The 16622-nt window shown below is 43.2% G+C and overlaps 1 protein-coding gene across 5 annotated transcripts in view; it reads right to left on the bottom strand.

Annotated features, from left to right (window-relative positions):
- Positions 1–15361: 15361 nt before the first annotated feature.
- The window catches only part of LOC138675751 (tetratricopeptide repeat protein 41-like), a 119291-nt gene continuing 118030 nt past the window's right edge, over positions 15362–16622 (bottom strand). For all 5 annotated transcript variants that reach the window (XM_069764247.1, XM_069764248.1, XM_069764249.1 and 2 more), the window contains one exon: positions 15362–16201. In XM_069764247.1, the coding sequence (XP_069620348.1) occupies positions 15616–16201 (586 nt within the window). In that variant the 3' untranslated portion in view covers positions 15362–15615. The remainder of the gene's footprint in view (positions 16202–16622) is intronic.

Raw genomic sequence — 16622 nt, 5'->3', positions numbered from 1 at the left:
TTTTTTTGCAACGTGTTTACAAAAAAACAGATTTTACAGCATTTTCCAAAAATCATAGCGATAAAACATCAGTTTTTGTTGTGCCTGTGCTGTCCATTTCTTTCTGGAACGCTCCCGGCACCATAAGGCTATATTCACATGTAGCGGGGTCAGTGAGCCCACCCTGAGGTTTACATGCTGTGTATTTCAGGGTCTTACAATTGCAGCAATGTGGGGGGATTTATAGAAATCTCATGCCCACTATAGGGGGGGGTTTAAGCAGTGTAAAAACGTAATAAAAATGCAGGTTAAAAAATGCACAAAAAAGGCAAGTGACCTAATTTACTTAATAGAAATTGCACAGAAAATCTGCAAGTTCAAAAACCCACCATCACTGAGTTTTTTTTATGCTGTGTATTTTAGAAAAAATGCAAGTACAGCTATTGATTTGACTAGGAGGCAGATCTGCCATAAAAATATAAACAAGTATATTACTTACCGGTAATGTGTTTTTTCGGGACCCATGACGGCACCACGGAGAAAGGGGATCCCCCTTTGAAGGACAGGAAATCTCCAGGATAAAAGGGCGGCACCTCTGTCCATATCAGTAGGTTTACAGAGCGTGAGAAGACATCCTATAGTTAGTGGACACACACAAAAATCATTTCTAAACTTCCATCGGTGAATAACATAGAAAAAAGAACCCACCAACCAGAAGGTGCAATTCTTAGTAACGAGAGGGAATATAAGGGTGCTGTCATGGGTTCCAAAAAAAACACACATTACCGGTAAGTAATATACGTGTTTTCTGTCACCCATGACAGCACCAATGAGAGAATTACAGAGCATTATTAAATATATTAGGGAGAGAGCACAGCCTGCAGAACCCTTCTCCCAAATGTGAGGTCAGAGGAGGAAGATAGACCTAGTCTATAGTGCTTACAAAAGGTAGAATGGGAAAACCATTCTGCCACCTTACAGATTTGTTCGATGGCTATTTCCAATCTTTCTGGCAAGGACGCTTCCATCGCTCTCGTAGAGTGAGCTTTCAGATCTTCTGGAACCGCTCTTCCTGCCCCCACATAGGCTATCTTGATGGTTTCTCTTATCCACCTTCATAACGTACCTTTCAAAACCCTTGACCCCTTTCTAGGGCTCTGAGACAAATACCACAAAAGGCATCTCCTAACATCTAAGGTATAAAATATTCGTTTTATTTTTCTAGATTTAAATGCCATCCCAAGCTTGTTAAGGTGCTGCTTACTCCCTTCACTTGTCCCTGACAATGATCGAATGACTTTCCTACCATCAGGAATATTAACTTCATAAACACCCGAGGTGCTACTGCCCGACCCAAGGGAGGGCCTTGTATTGAAAATGCCTCCTGACTCCCCCTATCGTTACTCCCACCCTGGGAAACCTCTGGAATGCCACATATATTTGGAAATGGTAATAGGCGTCCCTTAGATCCAGTACTGCCAAATAACATTCAGGAAAAAGCAGCTTTACGGCTGATTTTATTGACTCCATCTTGAACGTGGGGATCTTTAGGAATCTGTTTAAGTTCTTTAGATTGCTCATCCTGTACAAGTCGTTGGTTTTTTTTTTTAATGAAAAATGGAGGGGAGTAGAATCCCTTCCACCTTTCCCTTGGTGGAATTTCTAGTAAGACGTTCTTTTCTAATGGATTTAAAACTTCTGTCTCTAATACCAGTTGTTCTAGTGGAGATGCCCATGGCAATGTCCTGACAAATCTCTTGTGGTGGATGCTTTTAAAATTCCAGCCGCATCCCTGATTGTATTTGATTGAGGAGCAAAACACTAGAGGAAATTTTTTCCCAGGCTATGTCCCAGAACACAGAGAAATACTTCTGGAACATAGTGCGCCGGCGCATGCGCAGTAATGCTTTTCGGCTTTGCCCGCAGATGGGCAAAGCCTACTGCGCGTGCGCGAGACAAGATTGCATTGCGCACACACGAACTATAGAGGACACCTACTCCAATTCTGGAAAATATTGTCGACAGTGGGGAAGGATGGGGTGGAGGAAAAAAGAAGAAACACCGCCCATCGAACCGAAAACGGGGCATTTACATAGCCCGCCAAATTCAGGTGACAGAGTCCCTTTAATGAAGACCGCACTTGTTGACGCACGTAAATTGTTAAGATGCTACTATGCTGTAATGTATTACTATGAAGCTATAACATAAGGTTCTTTATAGAAGGAATATGGTAAGAACCTGGCACTCAATTAAATATACAAGCTTAAATTTGTATTGGTCAGTGCAATTCTCTTCAATTATCATGCTTCGGTCAAGACTCTAACCTTCATCAAATAAACTGTGGAAGAAATACAAATAAAGAATCAAAAAGTGTTCATGTATATTTGGGATTAATTGCTGGAATTGCTAGAAATCATGGTACGTATATTAATAGCAAAGTGATGGTCACCCAATCAGGTTCATCTTTGAGTGCCAAGTTCTTACCATAATTTTGCATAAGGGGTAGGACTCTACTTAAGAACCACCTTCAGTGCCTAGTTCTATTGACACTTTTATGGAAAGAAGCTGTATGGTGCATTTTTAATTGTGGATATATTACTTGCAAGCCATCAAGAAGCCTGAAGGTTCTTGTTGCGTACATTGAAGTGAGCAGATAAGCCCATTTCTTGTATGCCGTCTCATGGTCATGGCAGACCTTAAGGCTTTTGTTAGACCCCATGCTGCCAAGGAAATTTATCAGCACTTTGTGATCTTGTCGGCCTCTGATGGATTTACAAAGATAACTCCTTCCTGGTGTAACTCCTATTACATGCACTTGTCACTACTGACCATTGTATCTAAAGGGTTAAACAGTGGGATCAAAGCTCAGCTCAGGCTATGCAGCAGGTTGTCACAACTGACACCCACTGCTGACAGTGCAGGCTCAGCGTCTGGGCCATCTTCACACTGGACATTTAAGGCGCTGGCATGGATCTGTACCTGTAGTAAATTCCAATGATTTCCTTCTTTCCTATTTTTCACATCCTTCGCGTATATTGTTTGTGTATATACCCTCCAGGGTAGGGAGTATGTTTGATGTGGTAAACGTATGCCTTTCATTGAATTAATTTTGGTCATGTTAGATCTCAATCTCTCAAATTGGGAACTTATCGGTATTCTCGAATATCAATTGCTGCTAGCTGTGAACTTTTCTGATTTTAGGTTTCCTCTTGAGTCCTTTTTATCATGAGACCAACACTAACTAAATGTCCTGCTGTCACAAGATATGAATGGACGGCCTATATCTGTACAACTGAACAGCTATATTAAGTATCTGGTATTTACCACTGCTAAGTATTAGCCAGGTAACATGAGATTCCTCTTTGCTGAAATACGGGTCCTTCCTAAAGTATCATGTTGCTAAGCAACAACAAGCGTGTCTGACATTAGTCTTTAAAAACAAGAAACTTTTGTAGCAGTCTACAAACCACATGCTACATGCTACAACCACTGGATTATTTTACTTCTTGAACCAAGAAAACAAAAATAATCATGAAACCTCGATCAATAAAAACCTTAACACAAACAGATTTTTCAAGGTAAGATAAACAAATCGGGAGTAATAATTTTGAAGGGTCATAGGGAAATACCTGTACATCTAGATGAGCACCACTGGACCTACCTAGACACTAGCACTTTTGTGAAGGCTGTCTTGGACAGGCATAATGAAATAATCACTGCACTCGTGCAGAAGGTTTGCTTCAAGTGGATAATTTATTGGTGAAAAGCGAGGCAACAGGAAAAAATTAACGTTTCGGCCAATCAATGGCCTTGATCACAATGTCGTATGGTCACCGCATGGCTTCTCAGGCCACAGACATTTGCATTTTTTCCCCCTGATGAAGCTGCATCTCCAGCAATACGCGTGTGGTACTACCGATCTGTCTCTTACCATGCAAAGGTTTCCTTCATATGTCTTACACTATTACATGGTTGATCTAGCAGTATGCTTTATTTATTGTATAAATATGGTACCCTTAATTTAGTGCTTAATAATATTTAGATAATTTACTTGTTAATCTTCATTATTAGCTATTTATATCACCCTTATATAATATTTAGGGACATTTTTGGTTGATTTACCATATGTCACATTGGACCTTATTATAGTTTATGGTTACCTCATGGAAGTCATTTGTTTCTTATATATGTTTCTGGGGTATACTCCCTTCTGTTTATCATACACTTTCTGAGTATGTTTCCATTTATGCTGGCAATGGTAATTTTTTGGTTTCCCATGTAGACAGACAAGTTCTATTATAGCTTGGTCTGGTATAGTTTTATTATAGCCATTTGTGTGCTTTTTAAATTTTTGAATGTGCTTATTTGGCTTGTTTTTTTTTCAATAAATATTCTATTTTTAAGGTGATCCCTATATTTTGCATACCGCTTTTTCTTTCTACTAAATATGTTAGTTTTTGGGCCAATTAAACTATAGTAGTAACTCTGACCATGGTCGCCTGGCTGCTCTAAATAGAGCTTCCACAGACAGGTTTTGTGCAAGCTACTCTATCAGGCCCCAGGAAAACCCTGGCCTTCAGCCTTTACCTCCTGTACGGGAATGTGGAATTGGGTTCATTTCTGAGAGTAGCACTGACCTGTGGAGTAGGCTGGTAGGAATGGTCAGGTAGCTGGGTCAGAACCAGAAAAGTAAACAATGGATAAAATCATAAGTCAGTAAAATTGTTAGTAAGTGGGCCGAGATTAAAGCGAGAATCAGACAGGCAAAGCAAGAGCAGAACAGCATGGATAGATCCAAGCTAACCTAAATTATAAGTAAGCTGGGAGTTTTAGTAGGGGTGTGTTGCTGACCCATTGACCAAATGAGGAAGCTGATTACTCTAGCTGGACAGCACACACCAATATTGCCAAACTCTATGGGACTACAGGTCTCAGCCACCCTATTCCTTGCAGGTGAATAAAGCCTGAATTGTCCAGAGCATCTGGCTGATATCTCATCTATCATGAGTGTTGCCCACAAAATAAATATGGTGGCACCTGGTGACATAAACAGACAACACTGGAGATGTGATAGTTTCCCTCCCTTTTAAGAGGTACCTCCCGAAGCCTCCCAATTAGGTTGTTGGCATTGATATTACTCGCCAAAACACAGGATCCCTCCAATACACCAGATAAGACCCAATCACCCTGCAAGAATTTAGGATTTTCTGTATTTCTGCTACAACACAGCTGTCGGGTGACCCTGGACCAGGTGCTCCTTCCCTGTCTCTAACACTTGGGGGCACCCTAGCTCGCTCTTCTTCGACATACTTGTGCATACTTGTGAAGGTGCTGGTGCCTCCACCCTTGCTTTATGTCCTGAGTTAGTCCTACATCTGTTCTCTTCCCCAATCCAGGAAAGCGGGGCGCTAGTGTACACCATAGTACACCGAACCGACAAGGCAACACAAGCAAGGGTTAACAGAAAACTCCAGACATACAAAATATTCACTCACATATAACAGAGAAATGCACCCGAATGTGGAGGTTGGGGAATAAAGCAAAACAGAGAAGGATAGGGAAATACCACACATACAAACCAAACAACAGTCACAGATAACTCCTCTAACTCTTCTTCCCATATGAACTCCTCTCCATCCGCCATGTAGCAAATGTTTGCTGTGACAAGGATTTGTATGAGAGCCCATATTATAAAGGAGAAATGAGTGGCTAACCGAGCTCAGCTGTGAGCACAGGGATTTCTAACATGGCCGACTAACTCCTGTTCTGCCAGAAGGAACAAACATTTAAAATCAAGGAGAAGTGCTTCTTCTCAGCGCCGAAGTAGGAGCAATCAGACGCTGCGGTCTTCTGGCTTCACACTGTCGCGGTAACCCCGTGACAGTAGCCCCTCTTCTACGAGGGACTTCCGGATCCTCAGGACCAGGTCTTTCGGGGTGTGCCATGTGAAAAGCCCGGAACAGTCTGGCTGCATGAACATCAGATGCTCATACCCACATCTTCTCCTCAGGACCATACTTCAATGATACTGAAGCGACCGACGAACAACATGAGAATCCAAGATCTTCGCAATCTGAAACTCCAAGTTTCCATCGACCATGCCAGAAGACGGTGGTAGAGGTGATGGTACTAAAGATGCAATGTGTTTTTTGAGGAGAGATTGATGGAATACATTATAGATCCTAAAGGTAGGCGGTAAAGCATGGTGAAATGCTACGGGATTGACAATGGCTACAATGTAATAAGGACCGATAAACCTGGGAACCAGTTTCCAAGACGGAACCTTCAGCTTAATGTTCCTAGAGGACAGCCACACCAAGTCACCAAAACACAGGTCCAGACCCACCAAATGTCTACGATCAGCCACACTCTTGTATTTGGATTCAAATTATTCGTAACCCCCTGCCATATGGTAGTGATAGAAGATTAAATCTGTTCTTCATCCAGTAATCCAGAAGGGCGATTACTATTAAATGAACTAAACTGAGGATGGACCCTATATGCCCTGAAAAATGGGGACTTACTGGTCAATTCCTGACAACTATTATTTACAGCGAATTCGGCTAACGGTAAATAGGTAACCCAACCCTCCTGATTTTCAGATATAAAACACCTGAGGTACGTCTCTACATTCTGGTTAACCCGTTCAGTCTGCCCATTAGACTGCGGGTGAAAAGCGGAAGAAAATGATAAATGGATCCCCAGACAGGTGCAAAATGCCCTCCAAAACATGGAGACAAACTACACCCCTCCCCCATCCGAAACAATATCGGTTGGGATCTCATGCAATCTACCGTAATTATTTCCCTGGTAAAAACTTGCGCCAAGGATTTGGTGTTCGTTAAAGCTGGTAAAGCGATAAAATTAGACATTTTACTAAACCTATCTACCACCACCAGTATTACCGTATTCCCTTCTGATACGGGAAGATCAGTGATAAAATCGACCGACAAGTGAGTCCAAGGTCTACTGCAAATTTCCAACAGTTGGAGAGCCCCTGACGAGCGAGTATGAGAGGTCTCAGAATGTGCACAGACACTGCAGGCGGCTACATACTTCTGAACATCCTGATGAGCACCTGGCCTCCAAAAATACAGGATGTCCGGCCAACACTGAATCGTGGTGGTCGCTAAGGACTCTAAGACGGAGATTAACAGGAACATGCTGCCCCCCTGAGCGTCAACAATCTCTCTTTCCAGATCAGAGCATATAGATGCCATAACCACACCTCTTTGAAGAATAGGTACCGGTTCACACTTATCTCCTCCCCCAGGAAAGCAACGGGATAAGGCATCTGCCTTAATGTTTTTGTTCCCCGGCCTATATGTAACAAAAAGTTAAACCTGGTAAAGAACAGTGTCATATTGCCTGTCGAGGTGTTAAGACATTTCGCCGATTCCAAATATACCAGATTTTTATGATCCGTGATTACCATAACTGGGTGAACTACTCCTCCAAAAAATTACGCCATTCTTCAAAAGCACATTTGATTGCTAAAAGCTACCTGTTACCAATGTCATAATTTTTCTCAGCAGGTGACAATTTTTTTAGAAAAATAACCACATGGTTGCCATTTACCAAGAGCCGAACCCTGCGACAATACAGCACCCACTCCCACCTCATTTGCATCAACCTCAATGATAAAAGGCTGAGAGATGTCAGGCTGTACAAGGATTGGTGTAGAAGAAAAACACCTTTTCAACGTATCAAATGCCTCCATGGCAGGACTGGACCACTTGGAGAAGTCCGTCCCGTTCCTGGTCATATCAGTAAGACGTTTGGCTACTACTGAAAAGTTCTTTATGAATTTACGGTAGTTGTTGTCGAAACCTAAAAACTTTGTAACGCCTTCAAATCCTCAGGACGATCCCAATCCAATACCGCCCGTATCCATACGAAAACCGGTGGCAGACAACACATATCCTAGAAAAGGGATCTCCTCAACTGAGAGCATAGACGTCTCAGGTTTGACATATAATTTATGGTCTCGGAGAATACGTAAGACCTACCTGACATGTACCTGGTGTGACTCAAGGTCAGGTGAATAAATTAATGTCATGCAGATAGATAACCACGAATCTGCCTACCACGTGGCTAAATATGTAATTTATAAAGTGTTGAAAGATTGAAAGATGGAAGGTGCGTTCATCAACCCAAAAGGCATCACCAGATTCTCAGTGTCCCTCGGGCGTATTGAACGCTGTTTTCCACTCACCCCTCTCTTTAATGTGCATGAGATTATACGTCCCCCTAAGGTCCATCCTAAAGAACCATTTTGCCCATACAATTTGGTTAAAGAGGTCTGGAATTACAGGGAGCAGATAAGGATCACGGACAGTGATCATATTGAATTCACTGAAATCCAGGAAAGGGCATAACCCCCATTTTTTTCTTTACAAAAAAGAACCCTGCAGCAATGGGGGATGAAGATGGTCTGATATGACCTTTAGCCAGGCTTTCCGTGATGTAGTCCTTCAGGGCCTGTCTCTCTGGACCAGATATTATAGAGTCTGCTCTTGAGCAGCTTGGCACCAGGAACAAGATAAATAGCAAAATCTTAAGGACGATGGGGAGGGAGTTCTTGGCACCCCTGCTCTGAGAACACATCCCCAAAATCCGACAGGTATCTAGGCACAGACAGGGTATCCACCCTAGCAAACCGGGTACCCAAGCAGTGTCCTTGATAATACCCTCTCCATTTTACTACTTCCTGAGTCTGCCAATCTACTACAGGACAGTGCAGACCCTCTAGCACATAACTGTCCAACATCTCAGTGTGCATGGTCCCCACCTGAAGCCGCAAGACTCGGACAACTTGAGTAAAGTGCCCCTGTCTCAACAGGGCAGAGTCAATGGCGATTATGGGTATGGGTCTGGACAGAGTATGTGGGATGAGGCCTTGGAGCTGGACGAACCTAGCGTCCATCAAATTAAACCCCACTGTATAGAAAAGCAGACACGTCCACCTTAAACCCACACAGGTGGATTACAGCTGGTAGTAAAAATTGTGTCCTACCCATGGAGGCCACCTAGTTTTCCTGGCAGTTGTTTACTATGTGATCGGGAGGGATATGTGCCCACAAAATGGCCCTTTTTACCACAATTGAAACCTACTCGCCCCTTACACTGGACAAAAGGTAGTTTACCTGAGGTGCCGCCCCCCTGCATGGGTTTATCAGTAGGCTCAGTGCTGACCTCCCTTGAAACCAGACTTCCCACACACAGAGGTGACTCCTTAAGTCTCTGGCGAAGACGTCGATCAACCCAGATCGCCAGAGACATGGCTGTCTCAAGGGAGTCAGGAGTCTCATACAGAGCTAAGGCATCCTTCACCCTTATTGTGAGCCCCTCACAGAACTGATTATGGAGTGCGGGGTCATTCCACTTGGTGTCCGTGGCCCACCTCCGGAAATCAGAGCAGTATTCCTGCGCTGGCCGGTCTCTGTGATGAAGTTGGCGAAGGGTGGACTCAGCTAAGAAGACGCGATCGGGGTCATCATATATAAGATCCAGTGCCAGAAAAAATCCCTCCACCATCTGAAGTGACTGAGAGTCAGATGGGAGAGAAAAGGCCCACGCTTGGGGGTCCCCCTTGAAGGAGCGAGATTGCTATGCCTACACGTTGTTCCTCTGTACCTGAGGAAACCGGATGTAACCTGAAGTACAGTTTACTGGCCTCCCGGAACACAGCAAACTTGTCACGCCCCCTGAGAGAACCTGTCAGGTAAAGCGATCTAGGACTCCACTATGGTTTGCTGAGGAGATGGGAGTCCCACACCAGATGTATCAGGGTGCTGCAAAACCACCATGGGTAAATCTGCCAACTCCAGACTGAACTGCCGCAGGTGCCCTGTTAGAGCAGCGATTGGATCCATATTGGATCAGAAAAAATGGTTATAGTCATGACACAGCTGTCGGATGACCTGGGACCAGGGGCTCCTTTCCTATCCCTAACACTAGGGGGCGCCCTAGCTCGCCCTACTACCTGGGATACTTCTAAAGGTGAAAATGCCCGAGCCTCCACCCTTGCCTTATCTCCTGAGTTAGCCCTTTGTCTGTTCTCGTCCCCCACCTAGGGAAGAGGGGCGCTACTGTGCAACGTAGTACACCAACCCGACAAACAAGGCAACACAAACAAGGGTAACTGAAAACACCAGGCATACACCGGGCATGGAGGTAGGGGAATAAACCAAAATAGAGGATATGGAATTACCACGCATACAAAGCAAGCAACAGTCACAGATAACTCCTCCAGCTCTCCTTCTCATATGAACTCCTCTCCCTCCGTTAGCCATGCAGCAAATGCTTGCTCTGAAAAGTATTTGTAACAGAGCCCAGATTATAAAGGGGAAAGGAATGGCTAACCGAGCTCAGCTGTGAACACAGGAATTTCTAACATGGCTGATTACTTCTTCAGGCAGAACAGGGCTTAAACACATTTAAAATGAAGAAGTGCTTCTTCTCAGTGTCGGAATATGAGCAATCAGACGCTGCGGTCTCCTGGCTCCACACTGTTGCGGTATCCGCGTGAAAATCTCATACTCCAATTTGCCTTTGATTATTATGGGAAGATGATCTCTAACAGGGTGAACAGATGAAATGATCTCTAACAGGGTGAACAGACAAAATATCTTGAGTAGGGACTTGAATGAACTGAAACATTTTGTAACGCTCGCGCCGAGACTGGTTGGCGTGGGCACCTGGGGGTGTGGCCCCACTGGACCACAGACCGAACTTCCCTGGAAGGGGCGTAACTAAGTAGCTTCCTAGGTGTTCGCTGGAGCCTCTGATGGTGAGGTCAGACTTGTGCAATAGGAAGCTACCAGGTACCACTCCGGGGTGGAGTCGGACTGTGGATGCTGACCCCACCGGGGACAAGACACGGGCAGGCAGGCACGGCTGTGACACTGGCTGACAGACGGGTATGGCAGAGGCCCTGACGGGCGGACTGGCTTGACGGAGATTCAGGCAGGTAGACGGGCGCGGCTGGCACTCAGGCAGACACGGCAGACAATGTTTTGGCATACACCGTGTGCAAGTCTTGGCTATTTTTGACTTGCCAAAAAGATATGTGAAAAATGCCTAAATTAACAAGAAATAAAGAACAAATTAAAAGAAACAGCGTCACAGGTTCTTTAGAATTTTTGTACATTACAAAACAAATTATTAAACAACATGAAAGCAAATATATATGCTATGTACAGTACGTAAAAAGATACAACTAAGAATGTTCTTCATATTGTGATGGGAGTCGTGGAACCACTGTGCCGTGGACCGAGGAGAACCTGAAAGGGTGTTACAAGGCGAACATCTGACTCTTCGCTAGAGTCCTTGAAGTGTGCATGTGCCATAAGCACAGTGCTGGCAATCTGTGAGCCATGCGCAGACCCCGGGCAGCAGCATGAGGAGGTACACTGACATACAAAGCCATCCACAACCTGTCTCCTCCATACATCTGTGACATGGTCTCCCTGCACCTACCTACACGCAACCTCCGATCCTCCCAAGACCTCCTTCTCTACTCCCCTCTCATCTCTTCTTCCCACAACCGCATCCAAGACTTCTCCCGTGCTTCCCCCATACTCTGGAACTCTCTACCCCAACACATCAGACTCACGCCTACCATAGAAACCTTCAAAAAGAACCTGAAGACTCATCTCTTCCGACAAGCCTACAGCCTGCAGTGATCCTCAACCTACTGAACAGCCGCACAGCCAGCTCTTCCCTCTCCTAGTGTATCCTCACCCACCCCCTGCAGACTGTGAGCCCTCGCGGGCAGGGTCCTCCCTCCTTATGTACTCGTGTGCCTTGTTATCTGCTCATGTTTAATGTATTTGTCTATATTTGCCCCGTATTCACATGTAAAGTGCCATGGAATAAATGGCGCTATAAAAATGTATAATAATAATAATAATAAGTGCGAGACGGGGACTGCGGGGATGAACAAGTCGGCGTCCCTGCTGGGGGAAGAGGGAAGCATGCAGGGATGCCGGCGCTACACATATCTACCAAGGGAAAAAGATTTACATTATTTCGCAAAAAGGGTAAAGGAGGGAGAAATTCACAGGTCAACCAAGATACGATTGTACCCTTAAAGTTACAGAGTTACTGCCCTTTATTATCCAGCCATATCACTTTATTTTGAGAATGTTTAGGAATTTCCCATAAGCAGCTAAAACCTATGTACTGCATTTAGCTCGCTCAGTGCTACCCATCTTAAATGTTTTGGGATCAGATTTAAGTTTAAAAATAGTAAGGCCAGCTTGGCTGAGAAGAGAGCGGCAAGAGGGTCAGTTTGGAAATAACTACAAAAACATCTATCCAAAACTAAATTATGCGAGGACACAACCATCCTATATGTGGTATATCTCCAACCTTACCACAATTTCTTCAACGTAAGTTCGATCTTGTTGGGTATCACAAAGTTGTACATAGCGGGGACCAATACCATCTTATGTAGTTCTTTTACCATCTCTAATTGATTGGTACATAGTGTAATATGGACCATCTTATGGCTTGGTACCATTCTTATTTTGTGAAAAACATTAACTAGTGATGAGCGAGTATACTTGTTGTTCGGGTTTTCCTCCGAGTATTTGTGACTGCTCGGAGATTTAGTTTTCATCACGGCAGCTGAATGATTTACAGCTACTATCCAGGCTGAGTACATGTGGGGGTTGCCTGGTTGCTGAGAAAACCCGAGCAACGAATGTTCGGACTGGCGGAACGCACCAAATAATAGTAACGGAGAATATGAGGTGCGTTAGCAGTCCGGGATCCACTGTACAGAGATGACACCTGCCGCTGAGTAATGGCGGATGGACGCTTGCTCACATGTGGGTTAGACGTCACCCAGTGTGAATGGAAGCAAACTCTGTTGCTTCACAGAGTCGCCACAAATACGCTGCGCCCTGTTAGCAGTCACAGGGTGCAGCTGAAAGACACTAGTGGGATCCCTATGAATCACCCCCACTAAACTGGTGATTGGACTTGCTCTGGCCCTCGGTGGCTTTTGAGCTCGCGCCTGAGGATGCCCTGAGTCAGATGCTGAGTCCAAGCGGGAATTCCCACCCTACACCGACCGGTTGTCAGGAAAGCGCAAAGATTGCGCACAGTGCCGCACTGGCGGGCACTGCGAAGAGACACTGTAACGTGTGCTGAGTGTGCAGGTAGCACTGTCGGGCGCTAGGTAGCTTCCACCATTCGCGAGCAGTCATCAACACAAGAAATGGGAATGATTAAGGAGCTTTCATCCGTCGACAGATATTAATCTACACACACGTTGACAAGTTTACACTAGCGCATGGCCAAGCAGCCTTGCGAACCTTTTATAGCACTAGCAGACTGGGACCTTCCAGATGGTCCAATAGGAACCGCAACAGGACCTGAACATGTGATCCCCGACCTCCAATGGGAGGTCGTCCCGTGGCATGCTCAGTATGAGAAAAGCGGCACTTAGTCCCAGAAAGGCCTGCTTGCTGTTGAACAGTACTGGCTACATAGGCAGAGCCTGAAAGGCAGCAGTAACCAGTTGCACAATGTCAGCTTGAGCCAGACGCTGGGACCGATGTCACCGCTGAGCAGGTTCCACTGCGGCTGGAGAAGAAAGGGAGACCGCAGATTCCCCCTGTCCAGCGGCGGGAACTCGACACCTAACAATAAGTATACTCACTCATCACTAATATTAACCCCTTTATGCTACTGACAATTTTAATTTCTTAACTCCATACACCTGCATCAAGCATTTGACACATGCACATCAGATGTCAGAAGGGGATAAAGTCTCTTTCCAATTTATACATGTTCTCAAATTTACGAAAGTGAGATAAAATGTGAAAATTCAGAGTACAGACTAGAAAAAAACATGTATCAAGTCTTATGGCTTTTCTAACAAGGACTTGTTCAGATAAGTGTATAATTGGACCATATCTTGTATATATGCAAAAAAGATAGCATACATACAACACATTGACCAATGCAAATCAAGATGGTAGTTCCCAAACTAATTTACATACAACTGATAATTCAAGTGTAAAATAATTGCAGCAAGCTCTATTCTGATCAGTTTCTCAGAACAGACTTACTTATTATACTCAACGGGAGCATTAAAAAAACTGATGCCATACAAACAACCATGAATGTGGTATCAATTTTGTATGGATTCATTGTAATTACTAACAAATGAAACTGCACTTGGCCTTTTATTATTTATTAAATTATTAAATGATGCAAGAACTGGACAATTTTGGATACGCTTGACTGAATCCAGACTAAAGCTGAGTTTATATCAAAATGTTGCTACCAAATTTGGATTGAGACCATAGTCACTTGAGAGTAACTACAACATGAATATGAAAATCTAATTGCATAAATATCATGACCACTAGCTTTCTGCCAGCATTTAATAACTTCTGCAACCACAACCCAATATTTGGTATCCTCATTACTCAGTTTTGGACACAACTCTACATTAAAAGTTTTAGCTTTATATTTCCCCAAAATCAATTAAAACAGAGTAGTTTACAGTTTACCGTATGTTCCTAAATAGAAACAGGAAAAGATAAGATGTATAGGCCCCTGATTCATCAAAGTGTTTTCTTCAGATTTCTGTTGTAAAGTCACAATTTTTGCACGACTTTTGGCGGTTTCAAACCATTTTCGTCTAGCTCTGCCAAAATGGGCATAGTTGGCGCAGGATGGGGGCATGACACCTAATTTTATTCATTAAGCTGTGGTGTACCTTATTTCAGAAATCTTATGTCCAGTTCTTGACTGAAGTAAGGTTTGACGCCACTTTTCAAACACACCTGGTTTGTGAAGAGATATGTGACTCTCAATGAATTAGGAGCATCTGACTCAAACATGCCTCTTCATTAAGATGGGCGTTGAGCTTGATGTATTGGGGCCATTGAATTTTGAGAATAGTACACATTTGAATTTAACTAATTCTTGCAAGTCATGAGACAATTAGGGATCTCCTTTTGATCAGATCCACAGTCACTACATCTACAAGGACCTTAAGTTTCAGTTGGATCATCTCCGAATTACATGTGTTTATATTAATTGGTAGTAGCTGAAAAATCTCTTTTTACAATTGTTGGCAATGCAGTGGCATATGACGGAGGCATTCATTTATTAATATCCCTGTATTATATCTCAAAAGGAAATGTGAACAGAGCATTAGCAACTCATCAGAGTGTTCAAGTGCATGGGGGAGTCGGGAAGAAAGCTGTAGGTCCACAGCGTTCGCTTGACAGTTATATAGGGTGTAGGAGAACCTCTTTCATATGATGCGTTTGCACAACAGATGAAAATAGTTTAACTGCATGATCCATTTCTTTAGCCATGGAGATACATGTCTGCTAAAAAGCTGTAAACACAGTGGTTGGATATTTATTTTATTTTAGAGGCATTGAAGCAATTTAACAAAATGCTTTCAAAGGTGGTCAAAGTCTTTACTGAATATAATTCAATTGATATCGGAAGAACAGTAATTACGGTAGTTTAATTATTAGAACACAATAAAATAGTGGAGCCAAATAACATTTGATTAAACAGATAGAACTTTATAGAGATCAGATATCTGTAATAGGCTACACAACATAAATGACAATTCTGCGAAAGTCCAGAGTGAGTTTAGGTGGCTTTACGGATTTGATGTCTCTTGGGTGGAAAAGGAGATTGCAGTGTTGAATAACGTCCAGGGACGTGGTACCAGGCAGATTTATGAACTAACTTACAATGCTCGGATTTCAATGATGATCTGTTAAGAGAAACTAAAGACAGAAGATCACTATGAGGACCTGACATAGAGGCCTGACAAGAACTCTCCGGACGAGAACATAGGCTGTGTGACAGGCAGCTTGTCACTGACGCAGGTCTTTTTCCAAAGGACTTTAATAATGGAAACACAGAAACTGCTTCTGAATAGTTGATTTGCTCACAGAATATTTCTTCTTCTTGGTTTCTATTCAGGTTACGGTTCTTGAGACGTGAGTTAGTCCTGAATTCTCGACTACTATTTCCCCTTATTAAAAAGTCGTCTGATCTACTTTCTGGGGACTTTCTGCCATATTGAGAAGTAAAGTGGTGTCTTATTGGTTGAGCACTGTATGATTTCCTCTGTGTTACTGCACTTTTAACTGGAGGTTCTTTATCATCTTCCGCCAATGCAGTCACTTTGTTTAGCCAGTGAGGCCTACAATGCAATTCTTTCAGACAGCTAAAAATAAAATACAATAGTTAGCGATACAATCCTAGAATATAAGGAGATTACACTTAACTAATTAACCACTAGTATCATTTTTCAATAGTTATTATTAATTTAAAATGCATCATTATGAAATGAATTAAGAAAAGACAATAACCATTGGATTGTTGGTATCACACATACACACATATCAGTATGAATTTCTGGGGTTATTTCTTGTAAAGTGTAATAACTGCATAATGAAAACAGCTGTAACATTTTTAAGGCTTAGGGGAGAAATTTTAAGAACTTTCTGTAACTTTTATGGAGGAAAAAAAAATTTGGAGCACACCTTTTTAATAAAGTGGCCAGAAAAAGTAGCCTATAGCAGAAGTAGATTTCCCAGGAACACATTCAGCAATAAATTTAGCACATACTATTCAAATGCACATCA

This window comes from Ranitomeya imitator, chromosome 4 (genome assembly GCF_032444005.1).
Source record: "Ranitomeya imitator isolate aRanImi1 chromosome 4, aRanImi1.pri, whole genome shotgun sequence".
NCBI classification, from domain to species: domain Eukaryota; kingdom Metazoa; phylum Chordata; class Amphibia; order Anura; family Dendrobatidae; genus Ranitomeya; species Ranitomeya imitator.
This window is presented reverse-complemented; position numbering and strand designations above follow the sequence as displayed.